Source organism: Podarcis erhardii (genome assembly GCF_964252035.2).
Source record: "Podarcis erhardii genome assembly, chromosome: 1".
Classification (NCBI taxonomy): Eukaryota; Metazoa; Chordata; class Lepidosauria; order Squamata; family Lacertidae; genus Podarcis; species Podarcis erhardii.
The window spans coordinates 92,441,644-92,466,909 of record NC_138497.1 but is presented as its reverse complement, the minus strand read 5'-3'; the positions used below and the strand labels follow the sequence as shown (position 1 = coordinate 92,466,909).

General features: G+C 42.8%; 1 protein-coding gene and 1 long non-coding RNA gene across 3 annotated transcripts in view; one reads left to right on the top strand and one right to left on the bottom strand.

The window, feature by feature from the left end:
* Positions 1 to 124: 124 nt before the first annotated feature.
* Positions 125 to 16,799, bottom strand: LOC309337128. Its single transcript, XR_014154119.1, has 2 exons — positions 16,655 to 16,799; positions 125 to 2,544 (listed from the first exon to the last, which is right to left on the bottom strand). It is a non-coding gene; the product is annotated as an uncharacterized lncRNA (long non-coding RNA).
* A 118-nt stretch (positions 16,800 to 16,917) lies between these two features.
* Positions 16,918 to 25,266, top strand: part of TFCP2L1 (transcription factor CP2 like 1) — a 40,679-nt gene continuing 32,330 nt past the window's right edge. For both annotated transcript variants that reach the window (XR_014154063.1, XM_081853003.1), the window contains exon 1: positions 16,918 to 17,142. Coding sequence is in view for 1 of the 2 variants with exons in the window: in XM_081853003.1 (XP_081709129.1) it covers positions 17,081 to 17,142 (62 nt within the window). In the remaining variant the exon portion in view is untranslated. The remainder of the gene's footprint in view (positions 17,143 to 25,266) is intronic.

Here is a 25,266-nt window from a genome sequence, read left to right as displayed (position 1 = left end):
TGAGAAAAAAAAAGAAAGCAAAGCTATATGCTGTGATATAGTCTTGACTTCTTACTCCAGAGGAGGTTCTACTTACTTGACAAAACTCATTCCTACTCTGTTTTTCATGGTGTTTTTTTAAATTTTATTTTATTTTAAAAAACGGAACTCTGTTCTGTTACAGTATTCGCTGGGGATTGAATTCCTCCTGTAATAATTTTATCTAGCTTTATGAAATCTATTAGTATGCACTGAGCGTGAATGCACTGTAATTTCTCTGAACTGGTTAAGTATCAACACTCACTGTCAAAGGAACTGACAACCTATCTCTTAGAAAAGATATGTGAAATGTGCTACTACTGCTGCTGCTTCAATCCTCAGTATGAAATTTGTACTTTCTAAACCTCGATTGGCTTTTGTAGGAGCTGCAACTCAGATAACCAGGCCTTTCTTTCTTAATAAAATACTGCTTTCGTTTGTCAACCAATGCTCCTTAGTGTGACACTTTTTCTGTTGCCACCTCCCCACCCAACCTTTGAGTACTCCAGGAGTTTGTCACCCCACCCCCAGATTCACACAATCTGATTTTATTTATAATCTTGTTTTGTGTCTACTGTACATAGCAAATTGTTTCCTTTCTCTCTTAGTATTTCAGATATGACTCTGTTTCATTAGGGTAGTACTCAAAGGGCTAGGTAGTAACCAATCTGCACCAATCTGCTTTCTTAAAGCTATACAGTTGAGGGTGGGGTGGGTGTTTTCTTCCAGGCACAAGAACCCTTTGGCTACCAATCCATACATGCTGGTGAAGACAAATCTGCATGATGTTGGCGCTTAGCTGCCAGATTACGGAGGGCTCCTACCTTTTCTCAGCACGGTCCAAATGTCTGCAGCTGCCTTTTTACTTGCTGCCTCCTTACGCAGGGCTTTAACTTTTCAGACCTTTTGAAAGAAAGAGGTTTCTTTTTCTTTGTATTCTTTCCCATCTTCTCATCCCCCCCCCCCTCATCCCGCACCCATTTCCCTCCTCTTCCCAGACCTTCATATCTGAGAATCCGCACAGAACAACCCTGCCTGCTGTTGGGTTGGGTTCGATGGAGATGTACATGCTGCCACTGGGGCGCCAGCGTCCCAGGGCATGAGCAAACAAATCAATGCAACCCCTTTCACACCATCTGAAGTACTGTAGGTCTCTTATATAGTCCTGCATCGATTGAGGCATGTGGCTTCCTTTTAAAAGGTACACTATGTGTGCTTGCCTGGATTACAGTACAACACAAGACCTTTTCTATCGCTTCCTAGTAGCTTCTCAATAACCTGTATAAGTAATGTAACTTGCAACGTTGTCATATAAATCTTCTTTCTACCACCCTCCCAGACCCTTTATTTATCAAGTGTAATAGTTCATATTAAAGGACAACAGAGAAATGTTTGTAGAATGCAGCAGGATTTTGCTAACAGTAATAATGTTTTAAATGGGAAGGATGGGCTTATAAAGCCACTCAAAACAGTCAGCCATCAGAAAAGAGTTTGTTGGCACAGTGTTCACGCGCATGTATTTAATTTCTATTTTTGGGTTGGTTATTTTCTTTTATTTCTCTTTTTTTTTGGGCGCTTTTGTCATGTTACATCCATATCTGTATTTATATCTTATTTGTTTCACTTTTGAGTGTATCATGGCAAATGTACAGATGTTTTTATGTTAACATTTACATGATAGAATTTGCTAAAAAATAAAATGAAACCTTTTGAGTTTGCCCTAGAATAAATGACAGTTAAATTTAAGTCCTTATGGGAGCCTCTTTGCACTACAATTTGGTCATGAAAGCAGGTGACCTCGAAGATGAACTGTCAGCACTGAAGCACGATTTTTTAAACCCCAAATCACATTCATTTCCACACATGTGACACTGTCCAAGGGTACACCCATTATAGTAGCATTGTATCCCTGTTCAGATGTTCATAGTTGGGAGGGAACAGGATCATGACTGTGGCACCAAGTTCTGCCCTCTCAGTGCTCTGAGATGCTTATCGAAGTTCTGAAACTCTGATATTGGTCCTTGCTTGCTAGAATAGAAGAGAAGGGTGTACAGGTGCATAGAAATTAACTCTACTGTACAAAGGGAAAATCATTGTATTGCTCACTTTTGCCTCTGGCTCTGCCCATCTTCAGAATGTGACCCACAGAAGATTGCTCAGATGGGAATTCTGCCTTGAGCCAAAGAAATTCTTTTCCTGACCTTGCCCTACATGCATAGTCCTCCCCACAAACCATGTGATCTACATAATGTAAAAATGTGGTCATGCATCTGCCTCTCTTGGGAGACAATGAAGGGGTATGGCTTGGGGGGTGGCACCAAACAGTTGGAAAGTTACAGCACCTGCTGTGGCTTATAGAGACTGGTACCTGAGAGACATGTTTTGTTGAAGCTGGGACAGGTGAAGGTGTCCAGTTGTGCTGCTGCAGATGCACCATGGCGTTTCTTTTCTCTGTGCAGTCATTCATCATCTGGTCACTGCTGTGGGTAAGCAACCTGACAGATTGTCTCCAGGCACTGCCATCATCTGCAAGGGATTAATGTTGCCAGCCTTCATGTCACATTTGCAGACATCTTTGTAATGCAGAGTTAGTCTGCCAATGGGCCTGGTGCCTGAAGCCAGCTCCCTGTAGATCACATCCTTGGGGATCCCGCCATCCTCCAAGCATACCCTCCAACATGAGTTGCAACCTTAACCCTACTTACCTGGGAGTAAGCCCCACTGAATTCAGGACTTGCTTCAGAGCAGTCATGGAAAGCCTTGTGCAGTAAGTGTACTACACAGGCATAGGGCAGGGTCACTCCACACACACACACACACACACACACACACACACACCCGTGCAATTTTGCTTGTCACTTTTGAATGCCTGCACAGGACTCTTGCCTTTTCACATTCAAAGGGTTTTACTGCTTGATAGATAATCATTAATGCAGGTTCTAGGGCTTTAGCCCAGATAGACATGAGCACAAGACTGGATTTTTATCGTAAGCATATTGAATTCACTGACTTAGCATAGCCAGAAGAACTGTTTCATGCACTGAGATATTCATTGAGTGTCAATATATGCTTGAAACAAAACTGATATTTCATTTCCTAATTGAGTGATGCAGTATTGACACTAAACATGCAGAGCTGTGTGGTGTGCTTCCTCCTCCATCCCAGCAATATCTTATACTTTTTTATTTGTGCTTAAGCTGTTAGGACTTGCTTGATGTCCTGGACGAGAACAACTAAAGCAACATTTGATGGTTGAAAACAAAGACTCTTCAGCACTTAACAACTGCAGACTTGTCCACATCTTAATCTATTCCTGCAAAAATTATCACAAGTCTGTGGCACTTGTAAGGGTAACAAGTTTGTTTGCTAGAGCCCACTTGATTTGTTTGAAGCATCTTGGAAAACTGGTAGGTATATATAGAATAGAGATGAATGAAAACAACAGTTGGAGGCAATAAAATACAAGAGACAGTAATAAGTGTGCAACAATGCAATATTTTGTGCTCATTGTGGAATGAACATATAAATGTCAAAAAACAACAAGGGGGGGGGGAGATGGAATCTAGTGAAATGGGGCTGAGTGGAGCCATCGTCACTCTAACTCCTAACCCACAGAGCCAATCCACAGAAATATAATGGCTGATAGTATCAAAACCTTCTGAGCTGTCCAGAATAATCAACAGGGTTTCCTCTCCTGCTAGGTCTCCCCCATAAGGTTGTTTCATTGCCAAGGCCAGGGCAGTAAAGAGAATGAAATGGGTCTAGGTAAGTAGTTTCGTACAACAGAGCCTAGGGTTTCATGGGGACCACCTGTTTAAGTACTATGCCCCAAAGTTGATCAAGTGGTTGATAGATATTACTATGCTTAAAAGAGTCCAAGGAAGGTTTATAAAGGCATGCACGCATGCAGGGCCGGATTTAGGTTTGATGAGGCCCTAAACTATTGAAGTAATGGAGCCCTTTATATATCTAGCTGTTCTTTGGCAACAACAAATTGTCACTGTTTTTTTGTGTTGAATATATGCTATAAGGTCATTTATGGACCTAACAGGTATCTAAAGCCATTTTCACATATCAAAATATTTATTTGGGAAATGTACATCCAGGGTTTTTTTCCTTTAATTTTTTTTGGGGGCCCCCAAGAGAGTGGGGCCCTAAGCTATAGCTTGCTTGGCTTATACGTAAATCCGGCACTGCCAGCATGCTTATCTCTTTCAAGGGGGCCAGGGCTGCCTCTTTGCACAACAAAGTATTAATGGCCGCTTACACCAGTCCAGCAAATCCCTATCTGCTTGATGTAATTAGTCAAGGGCTGAGCAACCTAGAAGCAGGCCATACCTCTCAAAGCATGCCTGCATTGTCAGACTGCAGTTCTTCCCACAGAACAGGGACAGTTGTTGCTCTGGCACATCCAGAAACATGTATCATTATTGTGGTCTTAGGCTAGCTTCTTTATATATATATGCTCTCTTGTTTCTGTGGGGATGGGATATGTCCGCTTTTTTAATGCTATGCCTTAGGGGGCTTCTCAGCCTGATTTGCCTGTAGATGTGCCAACAACAAATGACACAGTGGCAAAAGTGTCTTGATGGGATCTGCCCGTACTGGGTCAAATTGGTTTTTAGCCCTGAAGCACTGCAGAAAGCTCTGAAGTTGCCGGCATTGCAAATTGCATGTTAGGGAAAACATGATAGAAATGCAAATTTTGAATGCACGTGCTTACTATATAGCCTTTACGATCCCCTTTATATTCAGTTCAGCCAAGTGGCTGTTCTAGACAGAACACAAAGAGGTATTAACTGCAATCCTGTTGTCACATTTCTATGAAAGTAAACAGTGATTTTGATAAAACATACGAGAGGCACCAGTAGTACTTTTTAGTTAAGCATGCCCACATACTATAAAATATACAGACAGACACACACACACAGAGAGAGAGAGAGAGTGCAGAAACAATCTGGAACACTGGGTTCTAAAAGATAAATGACACAAGTTTCTGTAGGCAGCAGGATAGTTACTCTCACTCAACTCATGTATTTTTTAAAATAACTGCTTAGGATTTTGTTGTCATAAGCTTATCCTCAGTGCTGTTCTACTAGATTTTGCCAAATGGAAAGGTCATGGAGATATTTCCCTTGTAGCTTTTGAGGTGTCAACTACAGAAGTATCCAATTAATCTGCTTGTGATTTATAGATGGGAGGCAACACACCTTGTGCTATGGAAAAAACACAGCAACAATTAATGTTGAGATGGAATCTCAGCAATCAACAGGAAACTGACAAGCAACTGCAATCCAGCATAGTCATAATCACGCCAACAACACAATTTTTTTAATTTAAGGAATAGATAAAGAAAAGCAAGAGGTAAATAAATAACGGGCAAACTAGAAATCATTCATGTCGTTAGTCCTTGCATTTAAAAAAATAAATATCAGGCATGGGGGCTTTTACCTTTTTGTTTCTGTCAAGGCTTTGATCAGATTGAGGCGCTCTGCATTGCCACCAATAAGAGCTTCCAAAAAAACTAGTATTTGAGAGTGTGCTCCATATTCCCAGAATCCCCCCCACAAAACATCCTGTACAATATGCAAGGAACCTGAAGTCTGTCCAAAGTAGTAAACTCTATCCAATTTGCTAACATCTCTATCAACCAACAAGTTTCCACACAAATGCAACTTTCATGTGGTCTTTTCATGATGTTGTGCCATAAGTTCTTATCAGAAAAAGAAAGATAAGAGCAATGGAAGCTGTTAACCAACAGTGCAGCTAGGTAAATTTAGACCTTGAACTCAAGGGTCTTACAGAGGTCCCAAAGGTCTTGTGCATTCAGTTATGGACCATTAATATTTATCTTCTACATACCAATATGCATACACCACCACTATTCTAAGTTTTACAGTTGCTCCTATGTTCCTGATATGTTAAAAACCAAAATACAAAAGGTTTGACAACCCTGAGCATACATTGCTTTACATTTTAAAACGCGTGTAAACTCTAGCACTATCATGACAACAGGAATAAAATGTAGTTTGCTTCTGCTACACCAATGCTAAAGGCATTTACTTGAGAGTAAGCACTATTCTGTTGTGTAAAAGTAAAGTAAAAATAAATAAAATTGGTGTCTGTAACCATTCTGTTTAACAAAAAGGAAGGAAGGCTGCAGTAGCTAACACCAGCTTTGGCAACCCTGGCATGTGTGTGCCATGGTACAGATAGTTGGTGCCACAGTCACTTACGGACATACTGTTAAAACCGTGTTCATGGAAGACAATCTTACTCGGCTACGAGTGATCGCCAAAGAAAGAAGATGATGAAGAGCTGGTGCCAACCCTGGACCTGTTTGCTCCTGCTTCCATCATCTGTAACTCTCTGGGTGGCCAGCTGGGGACCTGCTATGCTGCAGGGAACTGGGTCTCTTCCTTGAAGTCTAGTCCTAGCTGCACCACTGCTCTTAAGTGGGGTAATAGATGAGCTTCAAGATCCATTGAAGAGTTCCACACTGAGGATAACATTGGCAGGTAAGCGACAGTGTACAGGAGGACTGGGTGAGGTGCTTCTGATCAGCTGTAACCTTGGGAATCTGCATCCATTAGGGCTTATTAGGTTACATAAGCATATATTCTAATGTACAACATCTCAGTGTTTGAATAACAGAGGTAGCAAAAGGATCAGACTCAAAAACAAGGATTTGACAGACAACCCGACAGATCTAAAGAAAAGTAACAGTTTGCAGAAATCTTTGGCAGGCATCCAAGTAGATAGAAGCCAGAGATCTCTGTGAACTCAATAGACAAACCACCAAGCCTCAAGAAAGCTGTGGAAAGGGAGTGCAAGCAAGAGTCCTCCTTTACTAATCAACTGATTATGATGAAGACATGCGTGTCCCTTACAAAATCCACTGCCTGCCTGTAGAACAACATCCAGTGGTGCTGCCAAGGCAGAGGTAGGTGTGTTGAGTTTTGGTCAGCACCAACTCTCTGTTTGTAATCCCCAGAGTAACAGAAAGAGAGTTTGCAACCCTTTGCTGCTGTGTGTGCAGAAAGCAGCTCTTCCTTCTTCATCAGGGAATCTAACACACAGAAGAGGCAGTTTCTGCAACACTAAGGGACTGAAGAGGATCCCCTAAGGAACATCTCCTTCCCTAAAAGCAGTGCTTTTTTCTGGGGGGGGGGACGACGCAAGGGGACACATATGCCTAAACATTTTGTGAATCGTTGTACTTTTGTCCATTTACTGTATTTATTTTTCCCGATTTGAACTATAAAATGGTGATTTTCTTGAGTCAAAATGAGAGTACCCCTAAACATTTTTTTTAGGGAAAGAAAAGTATCACTACCCAAAATTTCATGGTAAAGCCGTCTCACCTTTTTCTTGGCAGCTGCAACATCAAACCTTGGGGAGAGACAGCAAGAATGTCTCTCTTTGCCTGAGGAAGCTCTTTGCCCTGGAATTTTGCTCACATCCCAGGAGAGCCACCCCACATTTTCAGAAGCTATACACCGCAGAAGTGTAGGCTCCATCCATCAACTTGAAATTATAGCTGAAAGTAACTAGACATTAAAAAATCAGACTGTAAATTGTTGTTGCAGGAATTTATGTATGGGTTGCGGGGGGGGGGGTTGCCCCTCCAGCAGATATGCACATGCAGCCCACTACAAAAAATCAGCACAATCACTTTTGTGACTTTTGTGATTAGTCCCCACAAAACACTTCATAACAGTTTCTTCCTATCTATGTAACAATTCACTGATAAATGTATCTATGTACTGGCTCACTGGGAAAACTTCAGAAATTCATATAGACTCAGCTCAGCTACTCAGCAGCCCCTCTACCTGAGTGATAATTCCTGGCATCCTGATACCTGAGTGCCAGACAGGTAGCCATTCCAGAAATAACAAACCCAGATGAAGACAAAAGGGTGTGATTAACCTGGCTGCCGAACAAGGAAATGTAAATATCTATTTTTTTTTTACACTTGATGGGTATTTGCTAGAGGGCAAGGAGAACCATGGGGCAGGGTCCAGGATGCTCAGATTACTGCCACCAGATCTCCCCTTTCATGATGTAACCATGATGTATTAGTGATGTAGTTTGGGGGGGTGTAACATGGGGATTAGCAGCTAATAAAAGTTTGGGGGCTCTTTTGTTCGGGGCTTCCATCTAGTTCCACCTTGTGGCAGGTGGGAGTCCTGACGCAACAGTCTTCAATAAAGACCAAGCCTACTGGCTGCTATTTTGCTCTGGTATTCCTGGCTGGTGTCCTTGTTTTTTGTCCAAGGGAGCCCTCAGATTTCTCTGTTAACATTGTTAAACCACTGGATAGATCTGGTAGAAAGATCGACAGATTGCCTGAAGCATCCCAAGAATGGGAATTCAGCTGTATCTTCAAGATTCACAGCATTATTGTTACTAGCAAAGTGGGAAATTAAACACTGGGAATGTGAAAAGTCTATTAAGACTTGCAAACGGAAAACATTAAAAGCAGACCAAACCAGAATGACTTAAGGATGGTCAAAAGGATTAAGAGTTGGGAAACAGGCTGTTTACAAATATATCTGGAGGCGAAAGAGCACTAAAGAGAAAGTAGTAATGAGTAATTAGCAAGGAAAGGGTTGACTTGCAAGTTGCTGAGATAATGAACTCCCTTTTCAATCCAGTTTTAACAAGAAAAATTGAAGGGGGAAAGGATTTGGATCAATTAAACAATAACAAAAAAAATGTAAAAAGAAATTAGACTATCCAGAGGTGCTCATCAGGTTACTCTAAAAGGAACCAGGGCTTAAACATGTTTACTCAGAAGTAAGCCCGAGTTCAGTGAGATTTACTCCCAGCTAGGGCTGAAATCCTACCAGCAGTACAATTAGGTAATTTATTTAGACTCTGGCCTTAATAGTCTTATAGGAACCCCACTCTTTAGATTTGGGGGCCATCCTGCTCATTCTGATGAGTGAGAGAGACCCTGGTCTTCTGCCTTGAATATACCATTGAATTCTATGCACACTTCCCTGGCCTGGAAGAAAATCATTTAATTTATTAAGACTTCTGAATCAAAATGCATAGGTTTGGCTGTTAGTATACATGGGATACTGATGGGACTTAATCCCAATTAACCACACATGGGATTGGACTGCCCGCAACAACTAACTTTTTAATGGATTGTGTCTGTTTGCTGACAATTAATGTGGCGGCCATGATTTGCAATGATTATGGACCTATTGATTGGGTGTGTTGTAGAGTGGTTACTGCTGCATCACCAGAAAAAAAAGCAATGCGTCACATCAAAATTTGTGTATTTGGGTAGATGTAAATTTAGTAATACTTCCATCGTTTTACAAGAAATACACCTCGTCATAGTGCAAAAGTAATGTCTGCTCAGTCTGCTGTCCTGATGCTGTTGATGGGCAACTTCAAAGCCCCTCCACTCTCCCTTCTTTTATCTCTAAACCATTTAAACATTTATGGTTCCCAAGATTCTTTAGGGAAGCTATGTGCTTTAAATAGAGAACTGTCACCCAAGTTTGCAGCAAGTGTGAATATTGAAACAAAAGTGTTACAGTTGTGGGGGTTTTTTGTAGGGATCACAGAATCGTAGCATTGGAAGGGACCACAAGGATCATCTAGTCCAACCCCTTGCAATGCAGGAATATTTTTGCCCCACATGGGACTTATACCCATGACCCTATGATTACGAGTCTCATGCTCTAGCAACTAAGCTATCCCAGATCCAAGCAGCTGTCTTTGGGAATCAAAAGTGGAGTGATAGATTGCTTTCAATATGCTTTGCATAAACCTTTGCATATAAAACAAATATGAAAGGTACCAAAAAGCTCTAGTGATCACTCATCCAAAGGCATTATCCTCAGAATTCTCACCATGTGGGGAAAGGTGAAGCATAATAATATAAATAAGGCTTATTTCCTCCTAATTATGAGTATAAAATCTTTATTAATCAAGCTCTGTACTGTATTTATGTCCACACTAGTAGTATTATGTGGTCGCCCTCTGTACGGTAGCAACAGTACGATACGCATTAACAAATCATGAAATTATTAAGCCTTTCAGTGATTAAGCCTTGTGTTTTATTCTGTATGCACTTTGGTTCTTTGGATCTTATTAAACCCCCACTTTCACCAGTCCCAGCCAGCATGTTCAGGGATGGTGGGAGTCAAACAACAACTGGAAAGTTGCAGATTCCCCATCCCTAGTCTTTTAGCATATTTTAAAACATTTGTGTCTTTCAGCATATATGAACTCTGTGTTCACATAAGCAACAATTATGTGCTTAGCATGATTTCTTGTTAAGATGGGATTTCCAGAGAAACGCTACAAGTGACTTTTCAATGGGAAGTTGTTCACACCAGTCTTTTTAACTTTTAAATCATCTGAAGCCAAGGCTTCAAAGGGTTAAGCCATCACTGACATGCCCCAGGGGCTAATACTCTTGATGATTTTGTTGCTATTCTAAAAATAGGAGACTAGCTTTCTAATCTCCTTGCCACTTATTTCCACTCCCTGCCAGTTTTTTCCTGCTTTTTCTTGCAGAGGGGCATCTGCAACCCAGAACTGTCTATGACCCTTAAGCTTCTAGAATGATTACCAGGGCTTTAAGGCTTGCCCAACAATGCAGAAACTTTAACCTATCAATCGGTTTTATAACCAAGTTTACAAAATTGGTTTTTGGTTTCCTCCGTTTTAAGGACAGATGTCAGTGTTAGAAATGGAAATCAGATCAATAAACCTTGGCATTCCCATGCAAATCCAGAGGGCACCACTTTAAGTGAGGCAGGAAACCCCTTCACTTAACAAGCATTCCCACCTGGCAGCTAAAATAAAATCAGAGCAATGCTGCCTTCTTGGAAGAGGCTTGCATAATATCTGTTTAGACAAAGAATAATGTAAGGGGAACAGGGAGTGCTGCTATTAAACCAGGGGTAGAGAATCTGTGGCCAGCCAGATGTTGTTGGACTATAGCAGGGGTAGGCAACCTAAGGCCCGTGGGCAGATGTGGCCCAATCACCTTCTCAATCCGGCCCGCAGACGGTCCAGGAATCAGCGTGTTTTTACATTAGTAGAAACAAGGAGACAGGTTGCTTAGTTGCTAGACCACTTCCAAGTAATTTCATCTGATGGCATCTCCTATCTAACTCAGGTGATTGTCAGTTGGAAACAACAGCTGATCTTAGTTTATCATTGTGGGACTAGCCTAGTATAAACTGACTTTGGGAATTAATGAGGAGCAGGAGGAAGTGAGTCAATTTGACATGAACTTTTCTGCTTTACTAACCATACCCAGTCTATTAGTAGATTACAAAGAGCAACCAAAGCTATCTCAGCTTCTGCTATCTTGTCTAAATTCAATCTAAGAGACAAGAGTTTTAGGTTGTATCATTTACCTGGCTGCAGTTTAAGAGCAATGAAGTCAAGGCAGTGCAGAAATGGGACACCAGAAGGACATGTCCCCTCTCAGAAATTAACGAATTAAGTAACGGAACGAATTAAGTACGTAACCAGAGGTACAACTGTATCCTTGTGCTGGCTTCTGCTAGCATACCAGGTTCACTGTAACTAGCCCAGAGTCATTCTGAGTCAAACGTAGTTGCATACTACCTAAGCCTCTTCCACTTAGAAAGTTGCACGTACATGTCTAGATACTATAGCTCCTTCTGTGAAACAACCAATGGTTTTAATATCAGCATTTCTTTCCCAAATGCTAATTCCTTCCAAAATAGTTGCCCAGTGAAATGAACTTGTAGTTTCAGAGCACTTGACTGACCAGACAGATATGGTTTGAAGATGCAGCAAGAACCTTTTCTGCCAAGAGAGATCCCTTGGGCTGCCGGATAATCAATATATTATTAGCATGGTCATTGCTTTCTTTTTTATGCATATATGAATGCCTGCTAAAGATAGCCAAGGCAAATGCAAAGCTGCAAGGAGACAGTTCCCTGTCCTGCTCTCACCTGATGAATGGGAATGTTGCCAGGCCCTACTAGGGAAGCAGGCGCTGGGTGGTGTTTTTGGAACGTCAGTGTTTTCTCAGAGGTGCTTGATAACCTCTCTGAGCTGCAGATGGCTTTTATCAGATTCTGTTCAGTTCCAGCTGGGGACATAGTCCAAGGCAAACCACTGGAACTTCTATTATTTGAAGTTATGCAATGTAGCAGTGTCCAGGTAGCACAACTGCCTCTTCCTTTCTGGAGGCTAGCTGGAGTGTAAATTCTTAAATCTTGTCATGTTTGTCTTATAACTGATATGCACTGCAAAAGCTGTGTAGTAGTGGGTGGTGGTAAGAGAATAATTCTGTGGCAATTTTTCTTGTTAAGACATTGTAAAGCTATTGGGATCTTAAAAAAAAAGAAAGACTAATAATCCTGTATGTAGCTGATTTGCGGAATTACTACAGTTGCCAGAATTCTTTGGGGGAAACTATGACAAGATAAGTGGTGTAAGGCTGCTTTAAATGTATTCATGACATTCAACTAGTGACAGCAGGAACATTCACAGGAAGGGAAGGGAAACAGAGAGGAACAATCTGTCTGGGTCAGGAAATCTGTTTCCTTCACCTCACAGTACAAGGGCCAAGGTGCAGCTGGGGTGCCATGGCAGATATGAAAACCCCAGAATAGTTTAGTGTTTTGCCTTGAGAAAATGATGTCCTTCAGTGGCATGATTATCTTTTGTTGTCGTTGTAAGTCACCTTCAGTTGCCTTGGGCAGGATAAAGAGATTTAATATGCCCTGCTCCATGGCTGCTGATGTGAGGATGTAAAGTCAATGAGTGATACTCTGCTTAGCTGATTTGTGATGTTAAATTGTACTGAAGACTACTTTCAGACATGTTGGCAGAACTACCAAAATTAGGACCTAACTGAATATAACCCCCCAAAGTGATTATATGAATTGGCTTCTGGTTAAGTTGGATACCAGAGCTAACTGGTGTCTGAAGAAGTTTTCATGCACATGAAAGCTTATACAGTGGTACGTCGGGATGCGAACGGGATCTGTTCACATCCTGAACAGAACGTAAGACGCGACAGCACGTCTGCGGGTCACGTTTTGCTGCTTCCACGCATGTGCGTGACGTTCATTTTGACCGTCTGCGCATGCACGAGCGACGAAAACCGGATGTAATGCACTCCGTTACCTCCGGGTCGCCGCAGAGCGCAACCCGAAAATACTTATCTTGAAGCGTATTTATCCCGACGTATGGCTGTACCCAGAACATACTTAATTGGTCTCTAAGGTGCTACTGGACAATTTTTAGCTAACTGTGTTATAGCTGAGTGCCACAGTTTGCAAACAGTTATGATTTTACTCTGCCCCTTCAGCTGAGCAAGCACACTGAAATTGGTATGACGTCGTAATTCATAAGTCACACATATTCTGGTCTGGCTGGTGAAATATTTTAAAACTGTGTGTGTGTGTGTGTGTGTGTGGTGTGTCTGTCTGTCTATCTATCTATCTATCTGAAATTCTTACTGACCTAAAGATCTTATAATCCAAGGGTATAAAAATGCATTGTAATGTTTGCATTGCAATGGACCCCGCTTCATAATTTCCACCTACAGATTTTCTTGCATGTCAACCTTCAAAGGACCAGGGTGCTTGAAATCACTAAATGTGTTAGAAAACTGAATATGGCTTTAGTTGTGACTCCCCAAGGCACAAGCTAAAATGATTCTCTTGGGTTGGGTTGTTGATCCCATAACAAATATAGTACTACCCTATCACAATATTTTTGTAGATAAATCTTAAATTTCTTCCAATCTTCTTCAATCCTTTCTTCTCCCAGGTCTCGACTGGCAGAATTCGAGACCTGGGAGAAGAAAGGATTGAAGAAGATTGGAAGAAATTTAAGATTTATCTACAAAAATATTGTGATTTAGAGGAATGCTAATAAGGATGCTTGGTTATAAATAATTGGCCATCACTAAATTGGATCGGAAATTGACGATAAATGAGATTAAGAGAAACAAAAATTTGTTGGAGAATTGTTACACTATATTGAATTGAGTGGTTATAAATTTGCAAATAAGATGATAATTTGCTTGAAAAAAATTATTAACGATGTAAGTGGGAGCGGGAGACGTGAGGAAGTCCAAAGAAGTTATGAAATTTTGTTAAAACAAAGCAATGCTGTTTATTATCTTTGTATTTCTTTTATAAAAAACCCTAATAAATATTTTATATAAAAAAATAAAAAAATATATAGTACTACCCTATCTCCTGCATAAAGAGTTCAAACAGATAAGTTCAACACATTATGAGCACATAGCCCAACATGTGTTTTAACCTTCATTCCATGTCATGCACCAATCTGCAATTTTCCATTTCTGCCCAACACTAATTGTAGATATTCTAATAGCTATCTTCAGAGGAACAAACTGCTTAAGCCAAAAAGAGTAGTCTCTCTTTCCTTAAATATCCCCACCCCGCTCTCTGTGAGTTGTGCGAACTCCTCTAACTAGTACTGAGGCCTTGAAAATGTAAACATTGTACAGTGGTACCTCGGGTTACAGACACTTCAGGTTACAGACTCCGCTAACCCAGAAATAGTACCTTGGGTTAAGAACTTTACTTCAGGATGAGAACAGAAATCATACCACGATGGTGTGGCGGCAGCAGGAGGCTCCATTAGCTAAAGTGGTACCTCAGGTTAAGAACAGTTTCAGGTTAAGAACGGACCTCCAGTACGAATTAAGTTCTTAACCCAAGGTACCACTGTCTTTACATTTGAAATCAAGGTAACATTTGCTTGCAGGCAGCAAATGAAAATTAGATATCACGGCCTCTAACAATTTAAAACAAATAACAATAAACTGAAATTGCATATGCTTTTGACAAGATACCGTATTTTTCGCTCTATAACACGCACCTGACCATAACACGCACATCGTTTTTAGAGGAGGAAAACAAGGGAAAAAACATTCTGAATGAAACAGTGGATGTATCATTTTTGTGCTTCATGCTGTGGCCACAGACATGTGATCTGATGGTGAATTTGGGGTGACCCAATGCAAAAATCCTGAGAATCCCTGTGCATCCATGCTTTTTGACCACGTTTTTGCACCATTGCAGCCCCAGGCAACAGTGGGTGCGTGATTTTTGGGGGCAGGCTGTAGCCATGGACATGCTATGTGCTCTGATGGTGAATTTGGGCTGACCCAATGCAAAGATCCTGAGGATCCATGTGGATCCATGTTTTGTAACCACGTTTTTGCACCATTGCAGCCCCAGGCAACAGTGGGTGCGTGATTTTTGGGGGGGGCAGGCTGTAGCCATGGACATGCTATGTGATCTGATGGTGAGTTTGGGGTGACCTAATGCAAAGATCCTGAGGATCCATGTAGATCCATGCTTTTTAACCACGTTTTTGCACCATTGCAGCCCTAGGCAACAGTGGGTGCGTGATTTTGGGGGGGCAGGCTGTAGCCATGGACATGCTATGTGCTCTGATGGTGAATTTGGGGTGACCTAATGCAAAGATCCTGAGGATCCATGTAGATCCATGCTTTTTAACCACGTTTTTGCACCATTGCAGCCCCAGGCAACAGTGGGTGCGTGATTTTGGGGGGGCAGGCTGTAGCCATGGACATGCTATGTGTTTTTTTTTGGGGGGGGGTCAAATAATTAGTTTTCCAATATAAAAAAGGTCTTGTTTAGGTGCCCTTCTGATAATGTCTGGTTGCCAGAGTGATTTATTTTTCTGTGCTGCCATTTTAGAATTCTGACTGCTTGTTTTAGTTGAAGGTTTTATTCTTGGATGGATGTGTTGTTGCTACTTTTATTCTTGGATGGATGTGTTTTGTGAGCTACTTTGGAGATCCCACTAGAACCAAAAAGATGTATCTATATCTGTATAGGTGTACCCTAATATGGCCTCGCAGCTGAGCATAGTATCAAGCTCCATTTCTACTTTACAAACTGGATCCACACCTCTAAGTTTGCCCCAAAGACAGGCCCTAAATGCCATAAGCATTCCCTTTTCGAGTTTGGACTCCCCTCCACTTTGTAGGGTGGGGCCTACTGCCAAACGGGGAAGTGCGGGACCAAGGCAACTGCATCCCCTTCCCCTCAAATGCTTATGGGTCCCAACTGAGCAGTGCAGCGTGTAAAGCTCAATGTGGGGGTGAGGGAGGGAGTGTGGGGTTTGCAGCCAAATCGCAGGTGCGTGTTTTGCTAGAGGCATGACCAGAAGTCAAGGATGCATTGCAGTTACCAGGTCCGAATGTGGCCTGCGAAATTTTAACAGCCATTGGGGGGGGGTCTCTGAGGGCCACATTCGCCCCATGCCTGAGGTCCCCCCCCCCAACTGTGGTATGCAAACTACTTTGGCGGGAAATGCTATAAAAAAATCACAGTTTAGGCAATATCTTTAGCCAGTGCTTTTTTTCTTAAAAAATGTTTAGGGGGTACTATCATTTTCCTACTCATACTGAAATAGCACCCCTCAATGAGGCCAAACTTAGATTCACAAAATGTTTAGGGGTAGGCGTACCCCTGCGTACCGACAGAAAAAGCACTGCCTTTAGCAGTGGGGTGGCAAATTTTCCAGTTCAGCATCCGGGTAGACTTCGTGAGGCAAGATGGCTGGGGTGGGGGGCGGCGAAGATAAATAATAGTTATATACATTAAACCTCGGAAGAAGGCCGTCTGCGCGGCTCCTCCATTTCCGTGAGGTCATCTTCCCCAACTCCACTTCCGTAGCTCCGCCTCGGCTTCTCCACCTGCGCCGCGGACAGCAGCCGACTGGGGATTGGCGCCCAGTCGCGCGGCCCGGAGTGGCGGGGAGCGGGCCGCCGGCGGGAGGCGGGGAGAGCGCGCGGCGGAGAGGAGAGGCCGGCGGCTGACCTCAGCGCCTGGGAGCGGCCAAGCAGCGGATCACGCGGCTGCTCAATAAAAGCGCGCGGAGAGGCGCCGGCTGCCGAGTGCGCGCAGTTTGGTCTTGGGCTGGCTTCAGGTTTCGGGGTTCGTAGCCCGCCTCGACGTGTAGGGGATTTGGGATTTAGGGCTACCGGGCGAGCCAAGCTTAGCAGCAGCGGGAGCAGCAGCCGTCGAAGAAGATGCTGTTTTGGCACACGCAGCCGGAGCATTACAACCAGCACTCGACAGGCAGCTACCTGCGGTAAGTGAGCCCTTCGAGCCCGGGGAGCGAGCGGCCGTCAGGCGGGAAAAGGGCGCAAGGTTCTCAAGCGGGGCGGCGGGGGGACGTCGACCGACTGACTTAGACGGACTGTCTTGCGGCTAAAATGCGGGCAGACGGGAGCAGGGCAATGGCTTTGCGGTTGGGGCTATTGGTTTACGCTGCAGAGCAGAAGGAAGGTCTCTGGAGTGAGGGGTCTCCTTGCTGGGCTTCACATTAGGGACGTAAAGCGCAAGCTCCCGCTCTTATTTATGCGTGTTTGCTCAGAAGCAAGACCCTTTGCACTCAGCGGGGCTTCCTCCTAGGAAAAGCGTGCATATGGTTGCAGCCTTTGAGGGTCCATGTCTGCCCTGTTAGGGATGCGGGAAGGACGGGGAGCGGGACCCAGGCGGCGTAGCGATGTAGAAAGAGAGCTAGAAGCATACTGAGCAGGAATGAGGGGAGCCAAATTGGGTTGGTTTGTTTAATGTCGGGGGCGAACGACTTGAAGAGGTTGGGCTCTTTTACACAACACCATCAGTTGACAGCGCGTTGCGGAATATTATAGGCAATCTAAATTATTGTTACCAGATTTTTTTTCAATGAATCGGGGACACTTTTTTTTTTTAAGGTGAGTAGCAACAGGAAGTCAGTACAGTGGTACCTCGGGTTAAGTACTTAATTCGTTCCAGAGGTCCGTTCTTAACCTGAAACTGTTCTTAACCTGAAGCACCACTTTAGCTAATGGGACCTCCTGCGGCTGCTGCACCGCTGGAACATGATTTCTCTTCTCATCCTGAAGCACTATTACTGGGTTAGCGGAGTCTGTAACCTGAAGCGTATGTAACCCGAGGTACCACTGTAGTGGGGATGGTGTGGCAAAAGACCCTGGGCCGAAGCACACATGCAAAGCCCTTCTTTCACACCCTGTGAAACATAAATGTGCATTTTTTTAAAAAAACTGGGCAATGGCGCGCTGCCTGCCTGTGACTCCTGAGCCTTCCCTGATCTCCTTCCCCCTTTGTTTTGACAGTTCAGGGGAGGCTCGGGAATAATGGGGGCAGCCGGTCGTTGCCCAGGAGGGGCCAGCCTGGTAGTGCAGTTGGCTCTGGCTGGCTTCAGGAGCTGCTCGCTGCCATGGCGCAGGAAAAATGGCAGGCGCCATGGCAGCGGGCAGATCCTGAAGCCAGCCAGAGCCAACTGCACTACCAGGCTGGCTCCGGGCTGCTGAGGCTGCCGCTGCCACGTTTCCCAGGGACAGATTTGCAAATCTGGGGACTGTCCCCGGGAAACGGGGACGTCTGGTAACCCTAATCTAAATAGGTGTTTGTTTCTGAGGAGAGGGAGAGAGAGGAAAAGACACGTGTGTGGTGTGCGTGTGCAGTTTCTGAAGTTTCAGAATCCAGAGGATTCTGGTATAAATAATGGATCTTTATGTAGCTGCGTCACCGGCAAGGATAGGCGCCATCTCGGAAAGATGTGGATTTGTGAAAGTGGACTCCATTTAGACCTCATCTGTGTGTGTGAATCTTGTGGTCAGGGATGGGTTGCTGAGCAGTGGCAGCTGAGATGGACTAGTCTGTTTCAGGGAGCTGGATGGGCGCCATTCTCTGGAGCAGGAGGAGAGAGTGAGGCAGCTGTGGGTTATCATGCTCACCTGTGATAGCTAGGGAGAGCTGCCCTCTCTGTGGGTTCTCTTAATGGTTTGAACTTGTTTGTACATTTCCCACTTTTTTGGGGGGTGGGGGGAAGTATGATGTGGGTTTGAACAAGTGGAAATTCCAGAAAACTTAAAGGAGCCTGGTGACTGCAGCTTCTAGCCCTGGTCATTTAATGCCGATTACCTCTTAATGCCTTTCCAGTAATTTGTCACTGAAAAGCTGCACAGCTGTGAGTGAGGTGGAAGCTCTGGTGCCCAAGTAGTTATTTAGTTTGGATTAATTAACACAGAGTCCTGTGTTGTGTTTGTGCACTTATAGATTGCTCAGACTTTTCTCTCCCAGGGCATCTTATGAGAGGGTAAGGATCACACTTGGTGTTCATGACTGTGAATCTGTTAACTGTGGTATAACGAAAAGCTTTGTAACTATTTCTAGAAGAGTAGCCACTGCAACATCGTTTGCCACAAAAGCAACAAATATTCTTATGGTATCTTAAAGACTAACAATTTTATTGTGCCATAAGCTTTCCTGGACTGCTGTCCATTTCATCAGATGCATGAAGTGTAATCGTGGAATGGCAAGTATATACATATGCACCTCTTCAACTCTAGAGATGTGCATACAGTACTCTACAGTCATGCATATAATTGTACTGAATTTGCCAGTTAAGTACTATCTAACACTTCATGTGTTTTGATGAAGTGGACTCTAGTCCATGACAATGTATGGCATAATAAAATGGTTCATCTTTAAGGTATCACAAGAGATTGATTGCTGGAACAGACTAGCACTTCCAGCCATCCTTAAACGATGGGGTAACCAAGCCTTACAGCACCTTAAACAGTAGCAAATTTAGTACGGCATGGGCTTTTTTTTAGTAGAGTCCAGTGGCGTAGCGTGGGTTGTCAGCACCCGGGGCAAGGCAAGTAATTTGCACCCCCTAACCCGTGGATTTGCGCCCCCTAACCCATGGATTTGCGCCCCCTAACCCTAACCCCCAGATGTTGTGCCCTGTGTGGCCGGCCCCCCCTGCACCCCCCACGCTACGCCACTGGTAGAGTCCATAGATCTATCCTTTAAATTAATCCCTCTATGAACAGGTCTGGGAAGATTTAGCAAAGTGGTCTTTGAGAACTGAGCAAGTGTCTTGCAAGCACTGGCAAATGTCTTGCAGATAGAGGCACTAGCTTTCCAAACCAGCTTTCTCTCATTCTTATCTCCTCCCCTCGTTTGAATGATGACGACTAGATCCTTTTCATTCACTTTACTGGGCTTGTTTAATCCAGTTTTTTCCTGCCTTATTTCCACATTGGTCACATTTTATTTATTTAGCAAAAGGGGCAGTGGGTAATGTAAAAGATAGCAAATGGAAAACCTACATTCCAGCCCTTCCCAACAGAAAGCTATACTTGTACAGTTGTGTTTTTATTTTAATAGTGTGATTTTTATCTGCTTTTGAACTGTGTCTAGAATGCTGTTTCAAAATCAATAGTCAAGCAGTGCCTTTGGTAGGACCAACAAAAATGTCAGAAAACTGTGAAGAAGCTTTTAACATGACAAATGCATCAGACTGGATGGTGAACACAAATTGGGGTGTGAGGGGGAGAGAAAGCTGGTTTGATACTGAAGCCATAAAGTTTGCATTTAGCTGGTTTTAAAAATGGAGTGTAGGAGCAAATGGCAAACTTAAATTGCAATCGCTTAGGTTTCATGCCATCACTTAGGTTTCATGCCTAACAGTTTTCCATGTTATAACTTGTTTGGCAGTCTAGACACCAATAAGCAGGCAAAAGCCAAGCCATATAGAGCAACACATGATGCACTAATGGTTTGAATGTGCTGTTGGTACAGGCTCTTGTGTTCTTCCTACACCCTTCGCTGGCACAGTGTGGTGCTGGTTCCATGGTATGAACATGTGTGTATGTGTTGACTTGAGTCTTGTCCTGGTCTCAGTACTGTTCAAGGCTAATGTTGCTGTTGCTGTTTTGTGGGATCTCTCACTCAGGACCATTCTTGTACCCAAACCCTGAAGAAGACACCTGTCTGCTGCTAGCTGCACCTTTCCCCCATCCTTTTGCCCTTTGATAGGAAATTCTACCCTTGGTGAAACAGTTCTGTTTCAACTTTTTAAAAGGCACAAAAGTCTCTCGGGGCAACTCTTACCTATTTCAGATTTGTGACAGAACATTAACCTTGCTTTATGCTCTGTTTTTTGAGGATATTTTTACTTCATCTCTCTCACCACCTCCACCACCCCTCCCACTGAAATTCAAGCAGGTTCAGTGGCAGTTAATGCAAGGTAAACTCTGCAATCAATTTCTACATGTGGTTGAACTGAAACTGTTAATGTTGGCTTGATTTATATTCATGTACCATAACAACAATATTGACAGCTGTTACCAACTTTCCTTTTTGCAACTTTTTTGCCATTTTCTTTTTGTGCATCAGAAGCTACTATTGATAATAACTTTTCTGTAAGGTGTATATAGGTGCACGGAGGACTACGCTTGTGTTCTTTACAACCAAGAGGGTGTTTCTTTGTACAGTCATACCTTGGGTTACAGACGCTTCAGGTTGTGTATTTTCGGGTTGCGCACCACGCCGAACCCGGAAGTACCGGAACAGGTTACTTCCGGGTTTTGGCACATGCGCAGAAGTGCTAAATTGCTCTTTGCGCATTCGCAGAAGCGCCGAATCACAGTGTGCGCATGCGCAGACACGGCACTGCAGGTTGGGAATGCTGCGGGTTGCAAACGTGCCTCCCGCATGGATCACATTCACAACCCGAGCATCCACTGTATTGGGCGAAAAAAAACAACTTTTATTTTACTATCTCCTTAGTTAAAAAAAATGTGGGAAAGGGGGGGAAAGTGTGGAAGATTATTTATTAGGGAAAGTGTAGAAACAATAAGTTAGCTTCTCATACAATCTGCAGTAAAATTTCATACACAAATTGTACATTGACAATAAAGGTATTATTATTATTATTATTATTATTATTATTATTATTAAAAGTAACAAATCTTGATTATGTAAGAGTTTGCTTGAATACATTGTGTATCATTTTACCAGTGGTATGGAGCAGAGATTATTATTGGTGTGAATGAAAGTACTTTGTCTCTTCAATCCTTATTCTGGACCCAGCACCTGTATATTAAGCCAGTGTTTCTCAAATTATTTGATGTGGTGGACTGGCATTGCCCACCTCCAGGTGCCAGGGACCAGTACCATATTTGGTCCCTGAAGCTGGGGTGGAGTCACTGTGGACTGGCAGCTCATCGCCCGTGGAACAGGACCAATTTGTGGATCAACACTTTGAGTAGCACTGTACTAAATATCTGCCCATGCAGTCAGCTACAGAAGCAGTTTATCTATTTTTCTCACTCAGAGTAGCGAGCAACATATCCAGTGCATCCTGTAACAGACAAAATATTTGAGGTTTTTTGCTCCTGTTTTGAATTTGTAAAATGGAAGGTTAGGTTGCTTTTTCTATTGGATCGGTTCTATTTGTCTATTTCCCCCCTCTTACCTAAGTGTTTTACAATTTCAATATACTAAAACAAACAAATAGTGCAAAATATAAAACAAGGGAGATTCTCCTAGGTCAGCTGATGAGAGAGTGAACCACTGCATGAGTACTTTATAGAGTTTCACAACTAGGTGTGGACGTGCCTAAATTTAGGCAGCTGGTAGAACTGAACTGCAAAGATTTTGGTGGAGTAATTCTGGAAGGGGTAGGTCAGTATTCTTTAAGGATTTCTTTTCCTCCTTTTGTTAACCTTGCTTTGTCCTTCTTGTAATGTTAAGATGGTGAGCCTTTTGAATTGCATAACTATGCCAAACCTATTCTGTGGCATGGGGTGAGGCGATAAATGTAAGTGGCTCTAAAACAAATAAATTGGCATGCTGTAAATAGTCCTTGCTATAAGAGATGCAAAACCATTGTTGTGGACCAACCTTCTCTGCTTAACCCTGAGCTGTGTGGTAAGGTAGGTATACCTCTGGGGTGCGTCTTTAAAGCATTCTAATTATTTTTCATTGTCCCTACCCAGGAGATATTAGTTATATAATACCTGTGCTCCATCTCCATTAGCTTCCCTAATAGGGAAAGTGCTCATGACTTCCCAGAGTTAATGAAGATGGCTCTTGTATTTTCAATGAGAGCTCTGTTGCTGCTCTGTCCCACTACGCTGCTGTTAAGCCAGAGCCCCTAACATAAGGGCAACCAATCTGGTGCCAGATGTTGGACTCTGAGCAGCATGGCCAGACAGGGTTGAAGCGAGTTGGAGTCCAGAAACATCTGAAGGACAGCAGGTTAGAGCTATCCTAGCACATGACACTTCCCTAACTGAAGCAAAGGTCTTATTCACACTCAGCATTAGAAACTGAGATATGAAAGCTCAGAGCTAAATGGCACCTTAAACTCAGCTTATGGGCGCAACAGCAGAATGTCTAGGCACGCTTTTTTAATAACAAGAGTACAAAGCTGAAAATGAATGAACTACAGCTAAAATAAGTTCATTTTTCACGTGATCTAGTCCTTTCCCTGCCCACCCCTTAATATTCTTAAGAGGGTCTCTTCTCCAGTCTTTAGAGGGTAGCTGGAATTGGGGAGGCAGAAAAAGGTCCTCCTTTCCTTTCACTTTGCAGTTTTAATCTGAAATCTTAGGCTCAGTACTGTGCCCAGAGCTTAGAAACTGCTCGTGCTAATGAAATTGCCTGTCGGAAAATGCTCCTAGAACAGTGGGAGTTCTGTTGAACTTGGAAGGGCTTGCTTCTGAGTAAGTATGCACTGGCTCACTACCTTGCTTAATAAAGGAGTGGTTGGTTAACACTAATGTATTCATAGCACTCACTACTGCTCAGGTTTTGATGATAATAATAATATCTGTCATTAAATGCTCAGCGCTTCCCCTGATGTTCAAAGCATTTCCCATACCCTCTCAGTACCTTATTTGTAGTAAACCTGTGAGTTGAAGCAATATTGCCTGCATACAGCAGATCCGATTCTGAGAGATAGTAGTTTACCTAAGGCCATTCACTGAGTTAATGATTAAAGTGAGGTTTGAACTGAGGTTGCCACTATGCTGGACCAACTTTTTACAACTAGATGTGTAAAGTACATATAATGGTTCCCCTCCTGCCAAAAATCACATTCTCTAAACTGGCAGGGAAGGGCATTAGTGAGAAGACCACAGTAGAGGTGAGGAAGTAAGAAGTGCCACTGCCTTGGCCTGCTCCACAAACAACATTTTTCATGCAGATTATAGCTTCCACGCATGCCTACGTTTTTTGCAAAATGAAAGAAACTACATGTGACTGAGCATCACATGTTGTTTGGGTGCAAGGTTACGAAAAGCATCTTAAATGCAGTGAAGTAAGTAATTTAGTCACATGCTTAACACTATGGTTGATGTGTCCTTTTTTCTCCATCAGATAAAATGTCAATTTCTCTCAGTTAAGGACTTTTTGTCACAAAATATTGCCAAATTAGCATGTTTTGTTCAATGGGCTCAGAAGCCAGATTCTCCATCCTTGCCTTGATACATATAGGTATACTTGGCATTAAATTTCATGAAAATTGGTCCCCTAACTGAAATGCCAAGAGGTTTCATGATGACTATTGGACCAAAATGTGTACTTAAAATGATGGGCATCTTTGCTGCACATATATATACAGTGGACGCTCGGGTTGCGAACGTGATCCGTGCAGGAGGCACATTCGCAACCTGCAGCATTCGCAACCCACAGCGCCATGTCTGTGCACACGCGGGTTGCAATTCAGCACTTCTGTGCATGCGCAGAGTGCAATTTAGCACTCTGCGCATGCATGGCTGCCGAAACCTGGAAGTAACCCATTCTGGTACTTCCGGGTTTCGGCACGTCCGTAACCCAAAAAACACACAACCTGAAGTGTCTGTATCCCGAGGTATGACTGTGTGTGTGTGTGTGTGTGTGTGTGTGTGTGTATAATTAGATTTTCTGTTTTACAATTTTAAATACTCATTTAAACAGCCTTATAGTATCAGTGACTTCCCTTCTTCTCATTACATGGTTCATTTTGCATACCATAAATCCCTGCATATTTTACATAAACTAAACCATTCAGTATTCCATTATTACAACCATCAAAACTTATTTACACTGTTAAATTTATCTTAATGCTGCCAGCATTTTCAAGTGTACACCCCCCCCATTCAATAAAAATTTTCCAAATTACTTTTAACGTGTAAAGAAGATTGTGCTGTATATTTTGGATAACCAAAACATAATGATCAGACCAAGGGAGCAAAACTAGTTTGATTTGATTAGAGAAGCTGGGAAGTATGTTATTACTCTTTCAGCTCAGATATTGGTATTCTAATGTAATCAGTTACAAAATGGCATTGGTTTTGACTTGAACCAAGTACTGATACAAAATTATTGGAAGTAGATTTTTTCTATCTCGTTAAAACTAGGCACCTTA